The sequence below is a fragment of the Callithrix jacchus genome, chromosome 8, assembly GCF_049354715.1.
Source record: "Callithrix jacchus isolate 240 chromosome 8, calJac240_pri, whole genome shotgun sequence".
Classification (NCBI taxonomy): domain Eukaryota; kingdom Metazoa; phylum Chordata; class Mammalia; order Primates; family Cebidae; genus Callithrix; species Callithrix jacchus.
In genome coordinates, this window is record NC_133509.1 from 137235736 (window position 1) to 137254287 (window position 18552).

The following is an 18552-nucleotide window of genomic DNA, read 5'->3' on the forward strand; positions in this document are numbered from 1 at the left end:
GAAGGAAATGCACACCAGAGTAGCTGCTGAGGGGTGAAGGAACCGAAACTTTGTTTAGATTTTCTTCTATATTTTCCATATCAGTACCTTGGGTTTAAACTTTTTTTTTATCTTTATCTTCACAAAGGTTGAAAAAAATCATCTAGCAAAGCCTTTTTTCCCAGCTGTGTATAAGGAATTTGAAGAGTTGCATCAAATGGTTAAGCAAATGTGTGAAGATTACCTCAGTAATTCTGGTCTGTGTTCTCAGGAGACCCTGGAAATAAATGATGATAAGGTAACAGTCTTCCATGGCAGAAAGAGTTTTGCTCGTAGAGTTAGCCAAAAGAAAGAAGGGCCAGGAGCAGTGGTTTACGCTCGTAATCCCAGCACTTTGGGAGATTGAGGCAGGTGGATCACTTGATGTCAGGAGTTCGAGACCAGCTTGGTTAACATGACGAAACTTGTGGTCTCTACTAAAAATACAAAATTAGCTGGGTGTGGTGGCACACGCCTCTAATCCCAGTTATTCTGGAGGCAGAGGCACAAGAATCATTGGAACCTAGCAGGCGGAGGTTGCAGTGAGCTGAGATTGCACCATTGCAGTCCAGCCTGGGTGACAGAGTGAGACTCTGTCTCAAAAAATAAAAAACTCCATGAATGAAGGAGAATGTTTTTAGTAATGATATTTTCCTAATAAACACCATTTTAGCTTTTTCCCATCAAGTGAAATTTTTTTTTTTTTTGGAGATGGAGTCTCAGTCTGTTGCCCAGGCTGGAGTGCAATGGCGTGATCTCAGCTCACTGCAACCCCTGCCTCCTGGATTCAAGGAATTCTTCTGCCTCTGCCTCCTGAGTAGTTGGGATTACAGGTGCACTCTGCCATGCCCAGATAATTTTTTGTATTTTAGTAGAGATAGGGGTCTCACTGTGTTGCCCAGGCTGGTCTCAAACTCTTGAGCTCAGGCAATACGCCCACCTTGGCCTCCCAAAGTGCTACGATTACAGGTGTGAGCCACCACATCCAGCCCCCAATTTTTTTTTAAAGCAATAAATGCTCTTTTAAAAAATTCAAAAATGAAGATAACTTAAAATAGAAAACACCATAATCCTCATACTCACTGATGATCAGAGTTCAAACCTCAGGTATCATTTTCTTCTTTTTTTGTTTTGAGACGGGGTTTCCCTCTGTCTCCCAGGCTGGAGAGCAGTGACGAAATTACAACTTACTGCAGCCTCAACCTCCCGGTCCCAAACAATCCTCCCACATAAGCCTCCTGAGTAGCTGGGACTACAGGCGTGGGTCAGCATGCCGAGCTGATTTTAAAATTTTTTGTAGAGATGGGGTCTGGCTATGTTGTCCAGTCTGTCTTGAGCACCAGGGCTCAAGTGATCCTCTCTTCTTGGCCTCCCAAAATGCTAAGATTATAGGCATGAACTACTACCCCCAGCCCTGTTTTCTTCTTTATGTGGGTGTTTGGGGATGGGTTATATAGGGACCATTCATTATTGTTTGTAGCTGTTCTGACACAATTCTCATTTCAATGTCATTGTTGTTATGAAATTGCCTTTAGCTACATTGGATTTTTTTGGGTGTTTTTTGTTTTTTTGAGACGGAGTCTCACTGTAGCCTAGGCTGGAGTGCAATGGCGTGATCTCAGCTCACTGCAACCTCTGCCTCCCAGGTTCAAGTGATTCTCCCACATCAGCCTCCCAAGTAGCTGGGACTACAGGTGTGCACCACCACACCCAGCTAATTTTTGTATATTTACTGGAGACAGGGTTTCACCATGTTGGTCGGGCTGGTCTCAAACTCCTGACCTAAAGGGATCCACCCACCTCAGCCTTCCAAAGTGCTGGGATTACAGTCATGAACCATTGCACCCAGCCTTAAATTTTATGTCATGAAAAAAAAGGTTTCTGCTAAGCCTCATATAGATGCCCTGCATAGCAGTCACTTGTGTGTTTTTTAAACTCTGACTGCCTTGAAGCAGAACTGACCACACACATGCGCGCACACACACACACACACATACACTGCATGCCCTACAGACTCCGGCTTTTTTTTTTTTTTTTTTGAGACGGAGTTTCGCTCTTGTTACCCAGGCTGGAGTGCAATGGCCCGATCTCGGCTCACCACATAACCTTCGCCTCCTGTGTTCAGGCAATTCTCCTGCCCCAGCCTCCTGAGTAGCTGGGATTACAGGCATGCACCACCATGCCCAGCTAATTTTTTGTATTTTTAGTAGAGACGGGGTTTCACCATGTTGACCAGGATGGTCTTGATCTCTTGACCTCGTGATCCACCCACCTTGGCCTCCCAAAGTGCTGGGATTACAGGCTTGAGCCACCACGTCCGGCCTGTTTTAAGCAGCTAACTCACACAGCCCGTCTTTTCCTTTAGCCTTGTTCTGCCGCCCTTCCTGCTGTGCCCACCTCCATCTCATGCTCTGTGGAGTTATCTCTGTAACATCCATGTATAAATGATAACAGCTGTCTTAATACCTTCCTCTCTGGTGTTTTGCATAGGACAGGCATTGCATATGGAGTCAAATCTCATCTTCACAAAAGCCCTTCCAGGCAGATGTAATCTCTCGTGTTGGATGAGAAAACTCAGGGAGATGGACAAGGGAGACTCAGGGAGATGGTGGCTTGCCAAGATCACCCAGGCCGTGGGCAGAGAAGCTGGGATCCAGCTCAGGCCCCCAAACCCATGCCTTTTTACCAGCTGGGAAGGGAGATCTGGGTGTGGGGTAGGCAGGATCATTTTTCTGAAGAGACCAGTGAGAATTCAGTAGAGGAGGGATAGTGGGAAACAAAATTACCATGGTATCAGCTAACATTATTAAGCTTGTGACAGCATTAAAGAGAGTGTTTTACATTTTTTATAAAGAGTGGGCTGAGCACGGTAGCTCATGCCTGTAATCCCAACATTTTGGGAGGCTGAGGTGGGTGGATCACTTGAGGCCAGGAGTTCAAGACCAGCCTGGCCAACATGGTGAATCCCCATCTCTACTAAAAATACAAAAGTTAGCCAGGCGTGGTGGTGCGCACCTGTAATCCTAGCTACTCAGGGGCTGAGGCAGGAGAATCACTTGAATCCTGGAGGCGGAGGTTGCAGTGAGCCGACACTGTGTCACTGCACTCCAGCCTGGGTGACAGAGCGAGACTCTGTCTCTTTTTTTTTTTTTAAGATGGAGTTTCACCATGATTGCCTGGCTGGTCTTGAACTCCTGACCTCAGGTGATCCACCCACCTCGGCCTCCCAAAGTGCTAGGATTACAGGTGTGAGCCACCACACCTGGCCAAGACTCTGTCTCAAAAAAGAAAAAAAAAAGTTTTGGTCTCCTCCTCTAAATTGTGCTCACGTAGAACCTTCTAGTTTTGATAATGATCCACTTTGTCATCAGCTAGTCCATCTAACATATTTATCTTCATCTTTCTCATTGTTGAGATAGCACCTCACGGTACAAAGGAACTTTGTAGATTTAATTCTAGATTTAATATGAAGTCATTTAATTCTTGCATATGAATGTGCTTCTGGGGGCGTGTGCTGTTTGGGTGAAGTTTATTCTCCTGGCCCATTCCTTTTCAGGTTGCTGAGTCATTAGGAATCACAGAATTCCTAAGGAAGAAAGAAATACACCCAGACGACCCTGGACCTAAGCAGCCCAGCCAAGAGCTGGAGGGGGAGCAGCCAGAGGGAGCTGGCCGCGAGAAGAGGGAACATGAGGTGGGCATGGTTGAAGTGGGTACCAGGTGACTCTGTTCATGTTGAATTGGTGTGGTTTGGCTTCTTCAGCTCACACCAGGAAGAGGAGGTACTGGTTTTCCGTTTCTTCCTATTCTAGCTGATTGGGTCTTCTCTTCATAGGCTGCGGAGGAGGGACTGGCCTCCGTGAAAAGGCCCAGAAGCGAAGCCCTGCCCGAGGACACCACTGAATCTCTCGATGCCAACACCGGAGGCCAGGAGAAGCCCAGGCCCTTGCATGCTTTGGCTGCCGGTGAGGGTGAAATGATGTCTGTGGGGTGTATCCATAGCCTGTGGCCCTGCTGGCATGCGCAGATATACCCAGAATTGCCACTCTTCAGGTTGGGTGACCTGTAGCTGGATTTAAGGGGACGCTCTGGTTTCTCAGGTTTCATTCCAGCCTCCCAGTGTTCTATCAATCCAGATTCGTTCCCCGAGAGTCTTGAGGTCTTTGGTTGTTTTTTTTTTTTTCCGAGACCGTCTGACTGTCACCCAGGCTGGAGTGCTGTGGCGTGATCTCGCCTCACTGCAACCTCCACCTCCCGGCTTCCAGTGATTCTCCTGCCTCAGCCTCCTGAGTAGCTGGGACTGCAGGCATATGACACCACACCCAGCTAATTTTTGTATTTTTTAGTAGAGATGCGGTTTCACCATGTTAGCCAGACTGGTCTTGAACTCCTGACCTTGTGATCCACCCGCCCTGGCCTCCCAAAGTGCTGGGATTACTTACAGGCATGAGCCACCACGCCCGGGTATCTTTGGGGTTTTCGAGAGTACCTTGTTAAAATGGAGAGCCACAAACCAGGTGCAGTAATCACTGTAATCCTGGGATCACACCTGTAATCCCAGTACTTTGGGAGGCTGAGGCAGGCAGATCACCCGAAGTTGGGAGTTCAAGACCAGCCTGGTCAACATGGCGCATATTTTCATATAAACTTAAACAATCAGATAGGTATAAAGTGAAAATATTAACCAGGGGTTTTCTATACAAATGTAATGTATAGAGCACGCCTACTTTATAGAAACCAGATCACTCACTCATTCTGTTCAGGAACTTGTTTATTTTACTCAGAAGCACCCATGAGTGATGGATTCCCAGGAGGGGCAGAGGAGGCTGAGTGGCACGACTTGGGGCTGGCTGTGGGCTGTGGGCATGCCTGGAGAGGCCACAGGGCTGGGGACAAGCTCTCGCCTGAAGACCCTAAGAAGGTCTGAACCTAGGGTCTGATCCAGAACTATGGCACTGGGTCCTAGGCAGGGGCCTGTCCACCTGGGGAGACGTGGAAGGAGCCAGTGTCCGAAGCCATCTCGGGAGGTCACAGAGCTCGGTGGCCCGTCTCCAGCAGCATGCTCTCCAGGTGCAGCCTGTTGTCGCTCTCCACATAGGGCTGGTGCAGCCACATGGACAGGTAGCTCAGGGTGAGGTCGGGATCCCCAGTGTGTGCAAGCTCCTCAGCCACTGTGCGCTTCAGGAGCAGCTCCTTCCTGTACATTTCCGAGAGCTTGCGCGACACCTCATCTGAAAGAAGTGTGAGTCTCCCTTAATGGCAGTGATTCAAGAATGTAGTCTTTACTCAGGAAGTACCACATTTTTAACAGCTCTTGATTAAAATCCAGAATTAGCAACAGCACCGAGAGGAAGAAAGGCCAGACGGAATTTACCACTTGGTCCTGATTAGTACAATTCGGTAACATGGTCAGCAGAGTGAAATTAAAAAGTGTATATAGGCTGGGTGGGGGGACTCAGGCCTGTTATGGGAAGCCAAGGTGGGCAGGAGTTTGAGAACAGCCTGGTCAACATGGTGAAACTCTTGTCTCTACTAAAAATACAGGAATTAGCTGGGCATGGTGGCAGGCAACTGTAATCCCAGCTACTCAGGAGGCTGAGGCAGGAGAATCGCTTGAACCCGGGAGGCGGAGGTTGCAGTGAGCCGAGGTCATGCCACTGCACTTCAGCCTGGGTGACAGAGCAAGGCTCTGTCTTAAAAAAAAAAAAGTGTATATAACTGGCTGGGCGTGGTGGCCCATACCTATAATCCTAGCACTTTGGGAGGCAGAGAGGGGTGGATCACCTGAGGTCAGGAGTTTAAAACCAGCCTGGCCAACATGGTGAGATCCTGTCTCTACTAAAAAATATAAAAATGCGCCTGTAATCTCAGCTACTTGGGAGGCTGAGGCACAAGAATTGCTTGAGCCTGGGAGACAGAGGCTGTAGTGAGCCAAGACTGCACCACTGCACTTGAGCCTGGGTGACAGAGGGAGACTGTCTCAAAAAAAGTATATATAATCTTTTCTACCTGACCCTTAGGTAACCTACAGTGATTATAGGTAGGAGATTCCCCTCAAACTGACAATATTTCACTAAACACATTCCACTAGGTGACTTTACCCTTTCCTGCCTCATTTAAAAAGTGAGTCCCAGATCAACATCAAATAGCTTAGCCCTTGAACTAACAAAGCTAAAAGTGACCCTTGAAGAAGCATCTCATGGAGTTTACTAAGTCATGGGTTTCTCTTTCCCAGTCATCTTCCAGGAGGCTGGCTGTAGGGACCTCAATTTGTTTTTTAATTAAAACAAAAAGCAGGCCGGGCGCAGTGGCTCAAGCCTATAATCCCAGCAATTTGGGAGGCCGAGGCGGGTAGATCACGAGGTCAAGAGATCGAGACCATCCTGGTCAACATGGTGAAACCCCGTCTCTACTAAAAATACAAAAAAAAAATTAGCTGGGCACGGTGGCACGTGCCTATAATCCCAGCTACTCAGGAGGCTGAGGCAGGAGAATTGCCTGAACCCAGGAGGCGGCGCTTGCGGTGAGGCGAGATCGCGCCATTGCACTCCAGCCTGGGTAACAAGAGCGAAACTCCGTCTCAAAAAAGAAAAAAATGAAAAAAAAAACCAAACCAAAAAGCAAAAGAAAAACCTCAACAAACTGAAAAAAACCCTTTCTTCCCTTTCCTCCCCTCAAAATGATGGATTTCTGCTTCCACAGAGGAGGTGGAATTCATTCTGTCCATTGGATTTACAGGGCTAATAAGAGCAACTTGCTTCATGGGTCTCCAATTATGTTTAATTCCTCTGCTGATGAGCAGGTAACTAAAGCCAAGAAGAAATGTTTAAGATGCCTCTGCCTTCCTTCCTCCCAACAGGTACTTCTGCCTTGAATTTCAAAGCCTTATCAGCTTTAGATGTAAATGATACTAAATGCCCTTAAGAACCTTTACCCTCCTGAAAGTGAACAGAGAAGGAACTGCTTACAGAAATGGGTTGTGGGCCACGTGTGGAACAGAGGGGGTCGCTTACTCTCCTCCCCATAGTGGTAATTTTCTAGTTCACAAATCCCCTTGGTAGTTGAAGTCAGCTTTTCCATCTTCACCTGTATTTTGGTCTGAAAAGATATTAATTTGGAAGATGATAATATTATCATCTTCAGTCTCAGATTCAATAAATATTTCAAAGCTAAGAAGTCTATTGTGATAAAAATTCCAATAACTAAACACTGTTAACTCTATGTACAGCAAATTCCCAGGGAGACAGAGGTGGACAGTTGCTATGATTTCATTAATTTGAATTACTTTGGAAATAAACCCTAGTTTTCCGGTCCTAGAGCAAGAAAGGTTTCCGAGTCCCATTTCACTAGGATTTCCAAACAGCACTAATGTTTTAGCCTCAAAGACCTCCTGGAGGATCCCAAGGCAGACTCTTGCTTTTTTTTTTTTTTTTGGAGACAGGGTCTCATTCTGTTGCCCAAGCTGTAGAGCAGTGGCATGATCATGGCTCATGCACATTGTGCCACCATGCCCAGCTAATTTTTTTAATTTGTAGAGACAGGGTCTTGTTATGTTGCCCAGGCTGGTCTCTTACTCCTGGGCTCAAGTGATCCTCCTGCCTCAGCCGCCCAAAATGCTGGGATTATAGGCATGGGCCACCGCACCTGGCCAGCTCTTGCAGTTTTTAAGGAGTGAGAGAGTGGCTGGGCACAGTGGCTAACAGGTGTAATTCCAGCACTTTGGGAGGCCCAGGTGAGTGGATCACGAGGTCAGGCTGCCTGGCCAACATGGTGAAACCCTGTCTCTACTAAAAATACAAAAAAATTAGCTGGGTGTGGTGGCGCATGCCTGTAATCCCAGCTACTTGGGAGGCTGAGGCAGGAGAATCACTTTAACCCGGAAGGCGGAGGTTGCAGTGAGCCAAGATTGCACCACTGCACTCCAGCCTGGGCAACAGATCGAGACTCCATCTCAAAAAAATAAATAAATAAACAAAAGAGTGAGCAAGAAAGGCATTATGAGCTAGTTTCTGACTCTCTTATTAACTGCCTTTGTTTACGAAAACCTCCTTGACATCCTTGTTTATAAAACGGCAACACGGAAAGGCAGCCCAACACACCTCACACAGGAAGGAAGGAAACGTGGCAAGCCTGCCCCTGACGGCCCCTCAGTGTGGGCCAGGCTCTGTCCTAAGCCCGGTAGCTGCAGGATGTGTGCAGCCATTTGTGGGAGACACTAAACCATCCGCTGCACACAGCAGGTGGCACAGAAGAGGGCAGTGACGTGCTGACTTTCACAGCATGGTGAAGAGGATTAAGCGAGTTTGTATTTGTGAAGCATCTACTTGGAGCTATATAAGAGTTTGATAAATAAAAGTAATGGGTGACGTACTAGGATTTCAGATTTAAGTAGCATAGGTCTACGAAGACCAAATTTTGAACTCCTAAGTGCAGATGACTTTACATACGTGAGGGGAAATAAGATATATAAATTGTCAAAATCTTAATTCCCTCACTCGGTCCTTCCAACCACCCTCCAATTACATCAGAAGTAGAAAGCACTAAATTCTGCTAACGTTAATTTTTAAAGGACTCTACCTGTTTCCCAAATCTTTTAAGGTTTGATATTTCATTTGGCCCAACCAAGAGGCAGGACTCATCATTTCCGTTTCACAGCTGGGAAACTGCTCAAGGTTGAGCTGAGGAGGGATGAGGCCAGAACTCGATACCATGCCTTCTGACACAAGTTTTAACACCCAATCCTCTGCTCTTTCCTCTGAGGCCTGCGGCAGCTCCCTGGTGCCACCTGAATCTAAGAAAAGCTGATAAAGAACAGGAGAATAAGGAAAATTCTGGAGACTTGATCCCAGGCGAGAAGTCATGCTCAATTCTGTAGCTCAGTCATCGATAATGAGTTAAAGTCACGTAGGCATGTGCGGCCCTGAACGAACAGTGCACTAACAGCAGCCCCTTACATTTCAACACTGGTGGCTTCTTCCCACACAGACCACACTGAAATGTTAGCCCAGCTGAGGGAAAAGTGTGCATCAAATCCCTAGAAGGTCAAAGTTATGAAATACATAAGACCAGGTCTGGAAACCATTCTCTCTAAAGCTAGCAGAAAATAGGAAAATAATAATAAAATCAACTTTTGGTTTTGAACATAGAATGAGAGCGTATTCCCAAACTACTTTTTTTTTTGAGACATTGTCTCACTCTGTTGCCCGGACTGGAGTGCAGTGGCATGATCTTGGCTCACAGCAATCCCCCGCCTCCCAGGTTCATGTGATTCTCCTGCCGCAGTCTCCCAAGTAGCTGGGATTACAGGCACCTGCCACCACACCCGGCTAATTTTTTGTATTTTTAGTAGAGACAGGGTTTCACAATGTTGGCCAGGCTGGTCTCCTGACCTTGTGATCCATCCACCTTGGCCTCCCAAAGTGCCATGATTACAGGTGTGAGCCACCACGCCTGGCCTACAAAAGAATTTTAAAAATTAGCCAGGCACGATGGTTCATGTCTGTAGTCCCAGCCACTTGGGAGGCTGAGGCAAGATCACTTGAGTCCAGGAAGTAAAGGCTGCAGTGAGCTGTGATCATGCCACTGCATTCCAGAGTGAGACCTTATCTCAATACAAACAAATATAAAGATCTTAAATGTTTATGGGTAAGCTTCAGTTATCCAAGTTCAAAAATGTGTAAAACCGAATTTCCTGTGCCTAGCCAAGAAATAAAGTGGTGTTATCTTCACCTCTGGTGGCCAGCATGATACGTGTTGACATTTAGTTACTAGTTCATCCAACAGACACTTTAGTCTCTTACCTCTTGTGTCAGGGGATGGGCAAACTATCCCTGCACCTGGGGTCAGTTCTGGCCCACAGCCTATTTCTGTATGCTCCGTAAGCTAAGATGGTTTTTATATTTTTTAATGGTTGAGAAAAAAAACAAAAGGAAAATAGTGATTGTGACTCATAAAAATTATATAAAATTTCAGTCTCCAAAGATAAAGTTTTCCTGGATGAACATGGTGGCTCACACCTGTAATCCCAGCACTCTGGAAGGCTGATGTGGGCGGATCACTTGAAGTCAGGAGTTTGAGACCAGCCTGGCCAACATGGTGAAACCCCGTCTCTACTAAAAATACAAAAATTAACTGGGAATGGTGGTATGCACCTGTAATCCCAGCTACTCAGGAGGCTGAGGTGGAGGTTGCGGTCAGCTGGGATCTTGCCACTGCACTCCAGCCTGGGTGACAGAGTTAGATTCTGTCTTTCTTTCATTAATAAATAAATAAATAAATAAATAAATAAGGCTAGGTATGGTGGCTCATGCCTATAATCCCAGCAGTTTGGGAGGCTGAGGCTGGCCAATCACTTGAGATCAGGAGTTTGAGACCAACCTGGTCAACATGGGTGAAACCCCATCTCTACTGAAAATACAAAAATTGGCTGGGCGTGGTGGCATGAGCCTGTAATCCCAGCTACTTGGGAGGCTAAGTCAAGAGAATCACTTGAACCTGAGAGGCAGAGGCTGCAGTGAGCCAAGACTGTGCTACTGTACTCCAGCCTGGGTGACAGAGTGACACTTCCTCTCAAAAAAAGAAAATTCCAAAACAAAGATAAAGTTTTCTTGAAACACAGCTGCATCCATTTACACATATTGTCTATGGCTGTTTAGTCTTATGTGGCAGAATCGAGTAGCTGAGACAGAGACTGGCTGGCCTCAGAAGCCTAAAATATTTACTCTGTGGCCGGGCACCACGGCTCATGCCTGTAATCCTAGCCCTTTGGGAGGCCAAGGCAGGTGGATCACCTGAGGTCAGGAGTTTGAGACCAGCCTGACTAATATGGTGAAATCGGGAGGCTGAGACAGGAGAATCACTTGAGCCAAGGAGGCAGAAGTTGGGGGAGAGCCGAGATCGTGCCATCGCACTCCAGCCTGGGTGACAAAGCATGACTGTCTCCCCCAACCAAAAAATTTACTATGTGATGAGCCCTGAAAGTGGGTGAAATTTCTCCGGATGATGCTCAGGAGAGCGAATGTTTAAGATGAGAACATTAGCATTATTCTAATCTTAGTGAGTGTCTAAGGGGAGCCTTCAGATTTATGCAGTAGGCAGAGGAAGAGGACATCGGAGGAAGCTGAGAAAAAGGAAAGAATGGCCAATGGTCAAGGGAACCCCAAATATATCCATCAGATTCAGTGACAGTGACTGTAAGTGGCCTGCGTCTTTATGTCTCACCAAACCATCCAAGGTGGCCTGCAGTTCCTCACACAGCTTCTCCAGTTCCTCGTTATATTCCACATACACCTTTTCTTCATTTTCCTTCCAGGCTGGGCTGCTGCTCTCTAGTTCTATCTTATCTTTATTCCTGGACAAAATAGAAAATAATGGGTACAAAATATCTTTTTAAGCTTGTCTTATTTCCGAATAAATTCTACAATCCTCTATATCTACATAGTTATGTGGGACATTTTGCACAAGCATTATTGTTAAGCTGACTGCAGCCTCTGCCTCCCAGTTCAAGCAGTTCTTCTGCCTCAGCCTCCTGAGTAGCTTGGATTACAGGCACACACCACCATGCCTAATTTTTGTATTTTTAGTAGAGACAGGATTTCACCATGTTGGCCAGGATGGTCTCAATCTCCTGATCTCATGATCCACCCACCTCGGCCTCCCAAAGTGCTGGAATTACGGGTGTGAGCCATGGTGCCTGGCCAAATTTAGTTATTATTTGTATGTACAAAGAAGATGTCCAACGGCCACTCAATTTTGCACCAAAATAAGTCGGTTAAATTCAGCCATGTGACAGCTGGTTTTGGTGGCTCACGCCTATAATCCCAACACTTTGTGGGGTGGACATGGGAGGACTGCTTGAGTTCAGGAGTTTTAGTCCAGCCTGGACAATACAGTGAGACCTCATCTCCACAAAAATAAAAAATGAAAATAGCTGTGCAATATGGCACATGCATGTGGTCCCAGCTACTCAGGAGGCTGAGGTGGGAGGATCACTTAAGCCCAGGAAGTCAAGGCTGCAGTGAGCTGTTATCATACCACCGCAGTCGGCCTGTGCGAGAGAGCAAGACTGTCACACACACACACACAAGAAAACCCCCCAAAAAACAAAAAACATTCAGCTGTGTGGAATCCCTGGCATAGGGCATGGCACTGGAGGTACAAAGATGACTAAGACATGGATCATTTCCTCAAAGAGTTCACAATCCACGAAGTCAAGCATGCCTCACTTAGAGTTTCACAGATAATGCATTTTTTACAAATGGAAGGTTTGTGGCAACCCTGTGTAGAGCAAGTCAATCAGCGTCATTTGGCCAACAGCATGTGCTTACTTCATGTTTCTGTATCATATTTTGGCAATTCTTACAATATTTCACACTTTTTCATTATTGTTATATCTATGATCTGTAATTGGTAAACTTTGATATTACTAGTGTAATTGTTTTGCGGTGCCATCAACCATGCTCATATGTAACATCGAGCCTAATGAATGAATGTTGTGTGCTCTGACTGCTCCACTGACCGGCTGCTCCCATTTCTCTCCCTCTCCTCGGGCCTCCCTGTTCCCTGAAATAGAAGGACATTGAGATCAGGCCAGTTAATAGCCCCACAGTGGCCTCTACGTGTTCCAGTGAAAGGAAGAGTTGTATATCTCTCATTTTAAATCAAAAGATATACTTTGGTCAATTTAAGAAATAAATTAAAAGCTGGAAATGATTAAGCTTAGTGAGGAAGGCATATCAGAAGCTGAGACAAGCTGCAAGCTAGGCCTCTTGTGCCAAACAGTTGGCCACATGCATGCAAAGGAAAAGTTACTGAAGGAAATTAAAGGTGCTACTCCAGTGCACATGTGGATGAGTGCAACAGCCTCAGTGTGGATGTGGAGGAAGTCTGAGCGGCCTGGATAGAAGATCATACCCAACACAACATCCCCTTAGGCCAAAGCCTGATCCAGAGCAGGGCCCAACCCTCTTCAATTCTATGAAGGCTGAGAGACAGGAGGAAGTTACAGAAGAAAAGTTTGAGACCAGCAGGATTTGGTTCATGAGGTTTAGGGACAAAAGCCATCTCCATAACATAAAAGCTGCAGTGCTAATGCAGAAGCCGCAGCAAGTTATCCAGATCTAGCAAAGATCAGTCATGAAGGTGGCTACGCTATACAACGGATTTCAATGTAGATGAAACAGCCTTCTATTAGAACATGCCATCCAAGACATTCACAGCTAGAGAGAAGCCAATGACAGGCTTCAAAGCTTCAAGGGACAGGCTGACCCTCTTGTGAGGGTATATTGCAGTTGGTGACTTTAAGCTGAATGCTCATTTACCATTCTCAAAATCCTAGGGCCCATAAGAATGATGCTGAATCGACTCTGCCAGTGGAAGAAGCGAGAGAGCTAGAACGAGCTGTGGGATCTGAAGATGGGACTGAATTGCTGCAATCTCATGAGAAAACTGAACAGATGAGGAGTTGCTTTTTATGGATGAGCAGAGAAGGTGGCTTCTTGAGATGGAATCTCTTCCTGGGGAAGATGCTGTGCTCATTGTTGAAATGACAACGAAAGATTAAAAACGTAAACTAACTTAGTTGATAAACCAGTGGCAGAGTTTGAGAGGTGCACTTTGGGTAAAACACTATTAAACAGCAATGAGAAGGAACAGAACCAGAATAACGGCTCTACAGTACATGGATGCATCCATGTTGAAAGAAGGTGAGACATGGCTGGGTGCAGTGGCTCATGCCTGTAATCTCAGCACTTAGGAAGGCCGAGGTGGGAGGATTACCTGAGGTCAGGAGTTTGAGACCAGCCTGGCTAACATGGCAAAACACCATCTCTACTAAAAATACAAAAATTAGCTGGGCGTGGTGGCAGGTGCCTGTAATCCCAGCTACTCAGGAGGCTGAGGCAGGAGAATCACTTGAACCCGGGAGGTGCAGGTTGCAGTGAGTTGAGATCCTGCCATTGCACTCCAGCCTGGGGATAGAGTGAGACTCCGTCACCAAAAACAAAAAATAAAATATAAAAACTCCCCTGAAATTTTCCCCCAGTTATTAAGGGGGAAAAACTTAAGAGCATGAACAACCCGTATGTACTTACAATAAACTGATTTTCAAGTTGGCGATATTATTCGCAGTGGTAAAACCTGCATCATTGAGGGTTTCCCACTTCAGGATTAAATTGTGCCAATCAGCCGCATTGTCCTTAATTTTTCTTGCACTGACAGATAAGACAGGTTTTCTGGGCGTTACAATTCCAAGAGTCTTTGCTGATGGGGTGTAAAAGAAACAAAATTATTACCATGGAATACACAATCATAGTTGGAGGGCAAATGCCCTCATAATTTTCAACAGCAAAACTATATAAAATGTTGTATTAAGTGAACAAATAAATGTGGAAACTACAAATTCTGAATAAATGTGAACGTTCCTAGAAGAAGACAACAGAGAATATTTTTAACATTTTAAGATTAACCAGATATAGCTGAATCCTTTTCCAGCTTAATGGCACCACAGAGTTTTTACCTTAAGCGCTTTTCCCCACCAAAGATTGGAAATAAAGTAAAGTTGTGACTTTCTGCTACAACTCTTCAGTGGCTCACGTTGCCTTCCCTACCGGATAATCTAGCCCTGACTCCCGAGTACTTCCACTATCTAGTCTCAGGCATTCTGATACTTTACATCTGCTCAGTGGTGTGGCTCATGAGTGCTCATCATCCCATGACACCGAGACAACAGAGATGCAGTGTTGATCACGATGCCCTGCTTGGAACTCAGGAGAAGTCCAAAATCCTTCCAGACCTAGCTACCCCTCTGCATCAACACATACATCTACCCACACACTGGCCCCCCGTCAGTTTCCAGTGAAAATGAACTACTGGCAGCTCTTAAACAGCTGAGGTGCCTGCTGAGGTTCTCTCTGCAGGAAAGCGCCTTCCTTCCTCAGCCTCTTGACACCCATGCTCCCAGATGCACCCAGATACCTGTGGGAGGCAACCCCCAGACCACCAAGAGCCAACTCAGGTTGTTTATTCTCCCCCAGCCCTCCCGTGCCCTCTTGCCTTCTCTACTCTGAACCCTGCAAAGGTTTCTCACGGTCCACAGGATAAAGTCCCCTTGAGGAATCCAAGACACACAACAGCTGGATGGTTCGTCCTCTCAAGTCAGAAGACCACAGTGCCTGCATCTGAATCCCAGCTCTGACAGCTGTGAGCCCTTGGGCAAGTTAATGTACCTCTCAGAGCCTCAACAGTTTCATCTGTAAAATGGGGATAAAAAGAGTATCTGCTTCACAGGACTGCTGAGATTAGGTAATATACGTGAAGCTGTCAGGGCCTGGCAATGGCAAAAACCCAGTATCTCACCTGTTAGCTCAAGGGCCTCTACTGTCCAAGTTCTGCCCACCACTTCAGCTTCACCCTTTCCCACTCGCCCTCTGTGCCTCAGAGCTGGCTCTGTCCAAGTTCTGACTTTGACCTGGAATGTTTTTCCTATCTGTGTGTGTCCTCACTCTCCTGCCTCACACTAGTATCCTCACTTTTAAATATCATGTTGATTTATCATTCATTCTTTACTTAAATAACTAACAAACATTTGCCTACTGCCTATAATATGCCAGGCATGGGGCAATGAAGTGACTGGATGGGACGGATCAGGACGGTTTTCATAGAACTTACTTTCCAAAGGGGAGGCAGATAATAAACAATTAAATGACCACGATCAGTTCAGATCATGGTAAGTGTGTGTGGAAAATAAAATAGGGCCTTGTGTTAGTGGGACCCCTTGAGAAGGTGTCATTTAGGCTGAGATCTGAATAATGAAAAGCCAGAAAAAGGGTAGGCCAGTAGTATGTGTCCTAATAAGAGAATGAGCTTAGTGAGTTCAAAAAACAGAAACAAACAAAAGAAAACAGTGTGCTAGAATGAAGTGGACAGGAAAGGACTAGTGGGTGAGGAGGTGATCAGACAGCTACAACCTAACAGGCCAAGATAAGAGGTTTGGGCTTATTCTAAGAATTAGGTTGGTACAAAAGTAACTGAGGTTTTGCCATTACTTTTAATGGCCAAAACCGCAGTTACCAACCTAATACAATGAAGAGTAAGCAATGAGCTCCGGGTAGGACACTGAAATGATCTGATTTAGGTTTTTAGAAAGTCATTTCCACAGAGAAGTACTCCTGGATCCCCCAGGGTGGGTCAGGACTCACCGCCAGACATCTGGAACACCCTACAATCCTGCTACCATGATACTCACCAGTGCAGTGTACTTGCCTGTTTAATGTCTATATTCCCTGCTAAACTGGAAACTCGACTAGGTTAGGAACGCTGTCTTGTTCTCTCACAAACCTTCCACACATAGGAGGCTTTGCAGAATGAGGTTAATGAAGGAATAGCTCTTATCACCTGTTCTATAATTGTCTAAGGGTTTCTCTCCCCCAACAGGAGATTCTGAAGGCAGGATCACTTCTGATGCGTGGTCAGCCTGACCCATACCGGGCACATATTTAGGAACCAAAACCATAACTGACTTCAAGAAACTCAAGGGCAGACGGGCGTGGTGGCTCACGCCTGCAATCCAAGCACTTTGGCGGCCAAGGCGGGTGAATCATCTTAGGTCGGGAGTTCATGACCAGCCTGACCAACATGGTGAAACCCCGTCTCTACTAAAAATACAAAAAATTAGCTGAGCATGGTGGCGCGTGCCTGTAATCCCAGCTACTCGGGAGGCTGAGGCAGGAGAATTGCCTGAACCCAGGAGGCGGAGATTGCGGTGAGCCGAGATCGCACCATTGCACTCCAGCCTGGGTAACATGCGCGAAACTCCGTCTCAAAAAAAAAAAAAAAAAAAAAAAACCGAGAAACTCAAGGGCTAGGAAAGACAGACCAGTCAGTCATCAGCGTCACAGAACAGTGAGAGCACAGTGGCTAAGTTACTTATCCCCTCCGAGCCTCGACTCCCCATCTGCAAAATGGGGTTGACATTACTTCATGGGACGACTGTGAGGTTCAAATGAGCTGATCCACTTAAAGTACGTGGAGCAGTACTCGGCAGACTGAACACTCGCCGAAAGCCCGCTTTAATCAAAAGCAGAATGTTCTGACGGAGGGGAGTTCAGAGACGGGGTTTCTGGAGGAGCCGACCATGCAAGGCTTGGCACCCAGTGAGCTCCGTTAGTGCTAATTTAGAGTGACAATAATTACAATATGGGAGTGTCTGACTTGCTGACACTCCTTTGCGTATAATCCCGTTCATCTGTCATTCCACTTGTGAAAAAACGGAGCCTCGGCAAAACTTTCTCCCGAGCCAGCCTGCAAAGGCTGCACGGGGCTTGGAGGCTAGGCTGGGGCAAGGCACGGATCCCCATTGAACCCCGTTTAATCCTGGGAGCTCCTGCGGCAGGCCCAAGCAGTAACAATCATCGCCTCCCCGTCCCCGAAAACAGACCCATCTAACGCACCTTCCAGGCGGTTCGCTGACATCCCTCGAAAGAGGCGAAGCCCCGCCCACTCCCGCCGGAAGCGCGTTTGCGTCACGTCCGCCCCGCCCGCTACCACTTGTGGCTTTGCCGCTCTAGCCCCCGGCGGAGCCAGCTGCCGCTCTCCGGTGCCGGCCCAGGTGCCTACCCCGTTGCCCAGGGAACGGGCTCCCGGCAGCCCCCGCGGCCTGGAGTCCATCCCCGCCTCCTCCGGCCCGACTGGGCCGACGAGTCCGGAGGGGCTGCCGCGGGAGGTGAGTCCGGCAACGCCACAGGCGGCCCCGACGCCTGGCCCCGCGCCCCCTCCTCTCTTCCCCCGCCTCAGCCCCGCAGGGTCTCCATGCCCGTCCGCCCCGTCTTCCCTGCCCCGTCTCTCCCGCGCGGAGTGGCGGACACTAAATGCCACCACACATGGAGCGCCTGCAGAAGCCCGCCCGCAGAAGCCGGCGGTCCGCAGCGGGGAGCAGGGGCAGCCCCCGCCCCTCCTCGGGCCTCCGCCGCGCGTCCCACGCCCTCGGCCCCACCCTGCATCCCAGCTGCCCGGCTGGCCGCGGGCTCTGCTCCTTCGCCTTAGGATTGACGTCGCGTTCTGTACCCCACTCGCAGCTCCCGTCCCTTATATCTACCCGCCGGCGCCTGGCCGCAGGCCTTGACACTCACCCAGTGTTCAGTGTTCGATGAATGGATGAGCGAATGACTCCTTTCCCAATCCTATTTGAAGGCCTGGGCGGCAGAATAGGTAGTAAGAGTTAAAGGGTGGGGTGCCCTGGAGTCCCACCCGGGCAGGTCACAGCGGGCCCCTTCCTATCTCTGTGCTGGGGCTAGTGCCCTACCTCACTCCGCTCCGGTTTCATCACCAGTGGCTTGGAGATGAGAATAGTTGCTAACTCTGGCTTGGTGAGAGGATTAAATGGGTCAGTGCATGTAAAGTTAAGGACGGTGCCTGCCGCTGTACATTCCGGTAAAGGGGAGCCCTGCTGTCGTCTGTGCTAGCCTGCCTGCTTGCCCTCTAGTCCCTTCTGATACGTCTCTGACTTCTCATGACTTTAGTTTTCCCCTCTCTACTTCC

At 47.5% G+C, this 18552-nt stretch overlaps 3 protein-coding genes across 13 annotated transcripts in view; 2 read left to right on the forward strand and 1 right to left on the reverse strand.

The window, feature by feature from the left end:
* Positions 1-14109, forward strand: part of ZNF839 (zinc finger protein 839) — a 33518-nt gene extending 19409 nt beyond the window's left edge. For 3 of the 6 annotated variants that reach the window (XM_078335795.1, XM_035261569.3, XM_035261571.3), the window contains 3 exons: positions 128-277; positions 3575-3712; positions 3854-11368. In XM_078335795.1, the coding sequence (XP_078191921.1) occupies positions 128-277; positions 3575-3712; positions 3854-4087 (522 nt within the window). In that variant the 3' untranslated portion in view covers positions 4088-11368. Of the gene's footprint in view, positions 1-127; positions 278-3574; positions 3713-3853; positions 11369-13354 lie in introns of those variants that run through there. The other 3 variants (XM_017977342.4, XM_078335794.1, XM_009006580.5) reach the window with 3 other exon arrangements.
* CINP (cyclin dependent kinase 2 interacting protein) lies at positions 4772-17941 on the reverse strand. Of its 2 annotated transcripts, XM_002754303.6 has the most exons (5): positions 17466-17941; positions 14109-14277; positions 11239-11368; positions 6987-7116; positions 4772-5249 (listed from the first exon to the last, which is right to left on the reverse strand). In XM_002754303.6, the coding sequence occupies exons 1-5, from the start codon at positions 17680-17682 to the stop codon at positions 5047-5049; spliced, it is 849 nt and encodes a 282-aa protein (XP_002754349.1). In that variant the 5' UTR covers positions 17683-17941; the 3' UTR covers positions 4772-5046. The 2 variants fall into 2 exon arrangements, with proteins under 2 accessions (XP_002754349.1, XP_017832833.1); XM_017977344.4 differs by lacking the exon at positions 6987-7116.
* TECPR2 (tectonin beta-propeller repeat containing 2) overlaps positions 17568-18552 on the forward strand; it is a 129992-nt gene continuing 129007 nt past the window's right edge. For all 5 annotated transcript variants that reach the window (XM_002754294.7, XM_035261565.3, XM_078335793.1 and 2 more), the window contains exon 1: positions 17568-17737. The gene's annotated coding sequence lies outside the window, so the exon portion shown is untranslated. The remainder of the gene's footprint in view (positions 17738-18552) is intronic.

Bases quoted from the DNA above. Each gene is read 5' to 3' on its own strand.
- CINP (XM_002754303.6), bottom strand. From the start codon at position 17,682: ATGGACTCCAGGCCGCGGGGGCTGCCGGGAGCCCGTTCCCTGGGCAAC. The intron at 7,117-11,238 runs GTGAGACATAAA...ATATCTTTTCAG, and splicing joins AGGCCACCTTGGATGGTTTG to ACCAAAATACAGGTGAAGAT. The intron at 5,250-6,986 runs GTAAGCAGTTCC...CACTTCTTTCAG, and splicing joins GTGGCCCACAACCCATTTCT to ATGAGGTGTCGCGCAAGCTC.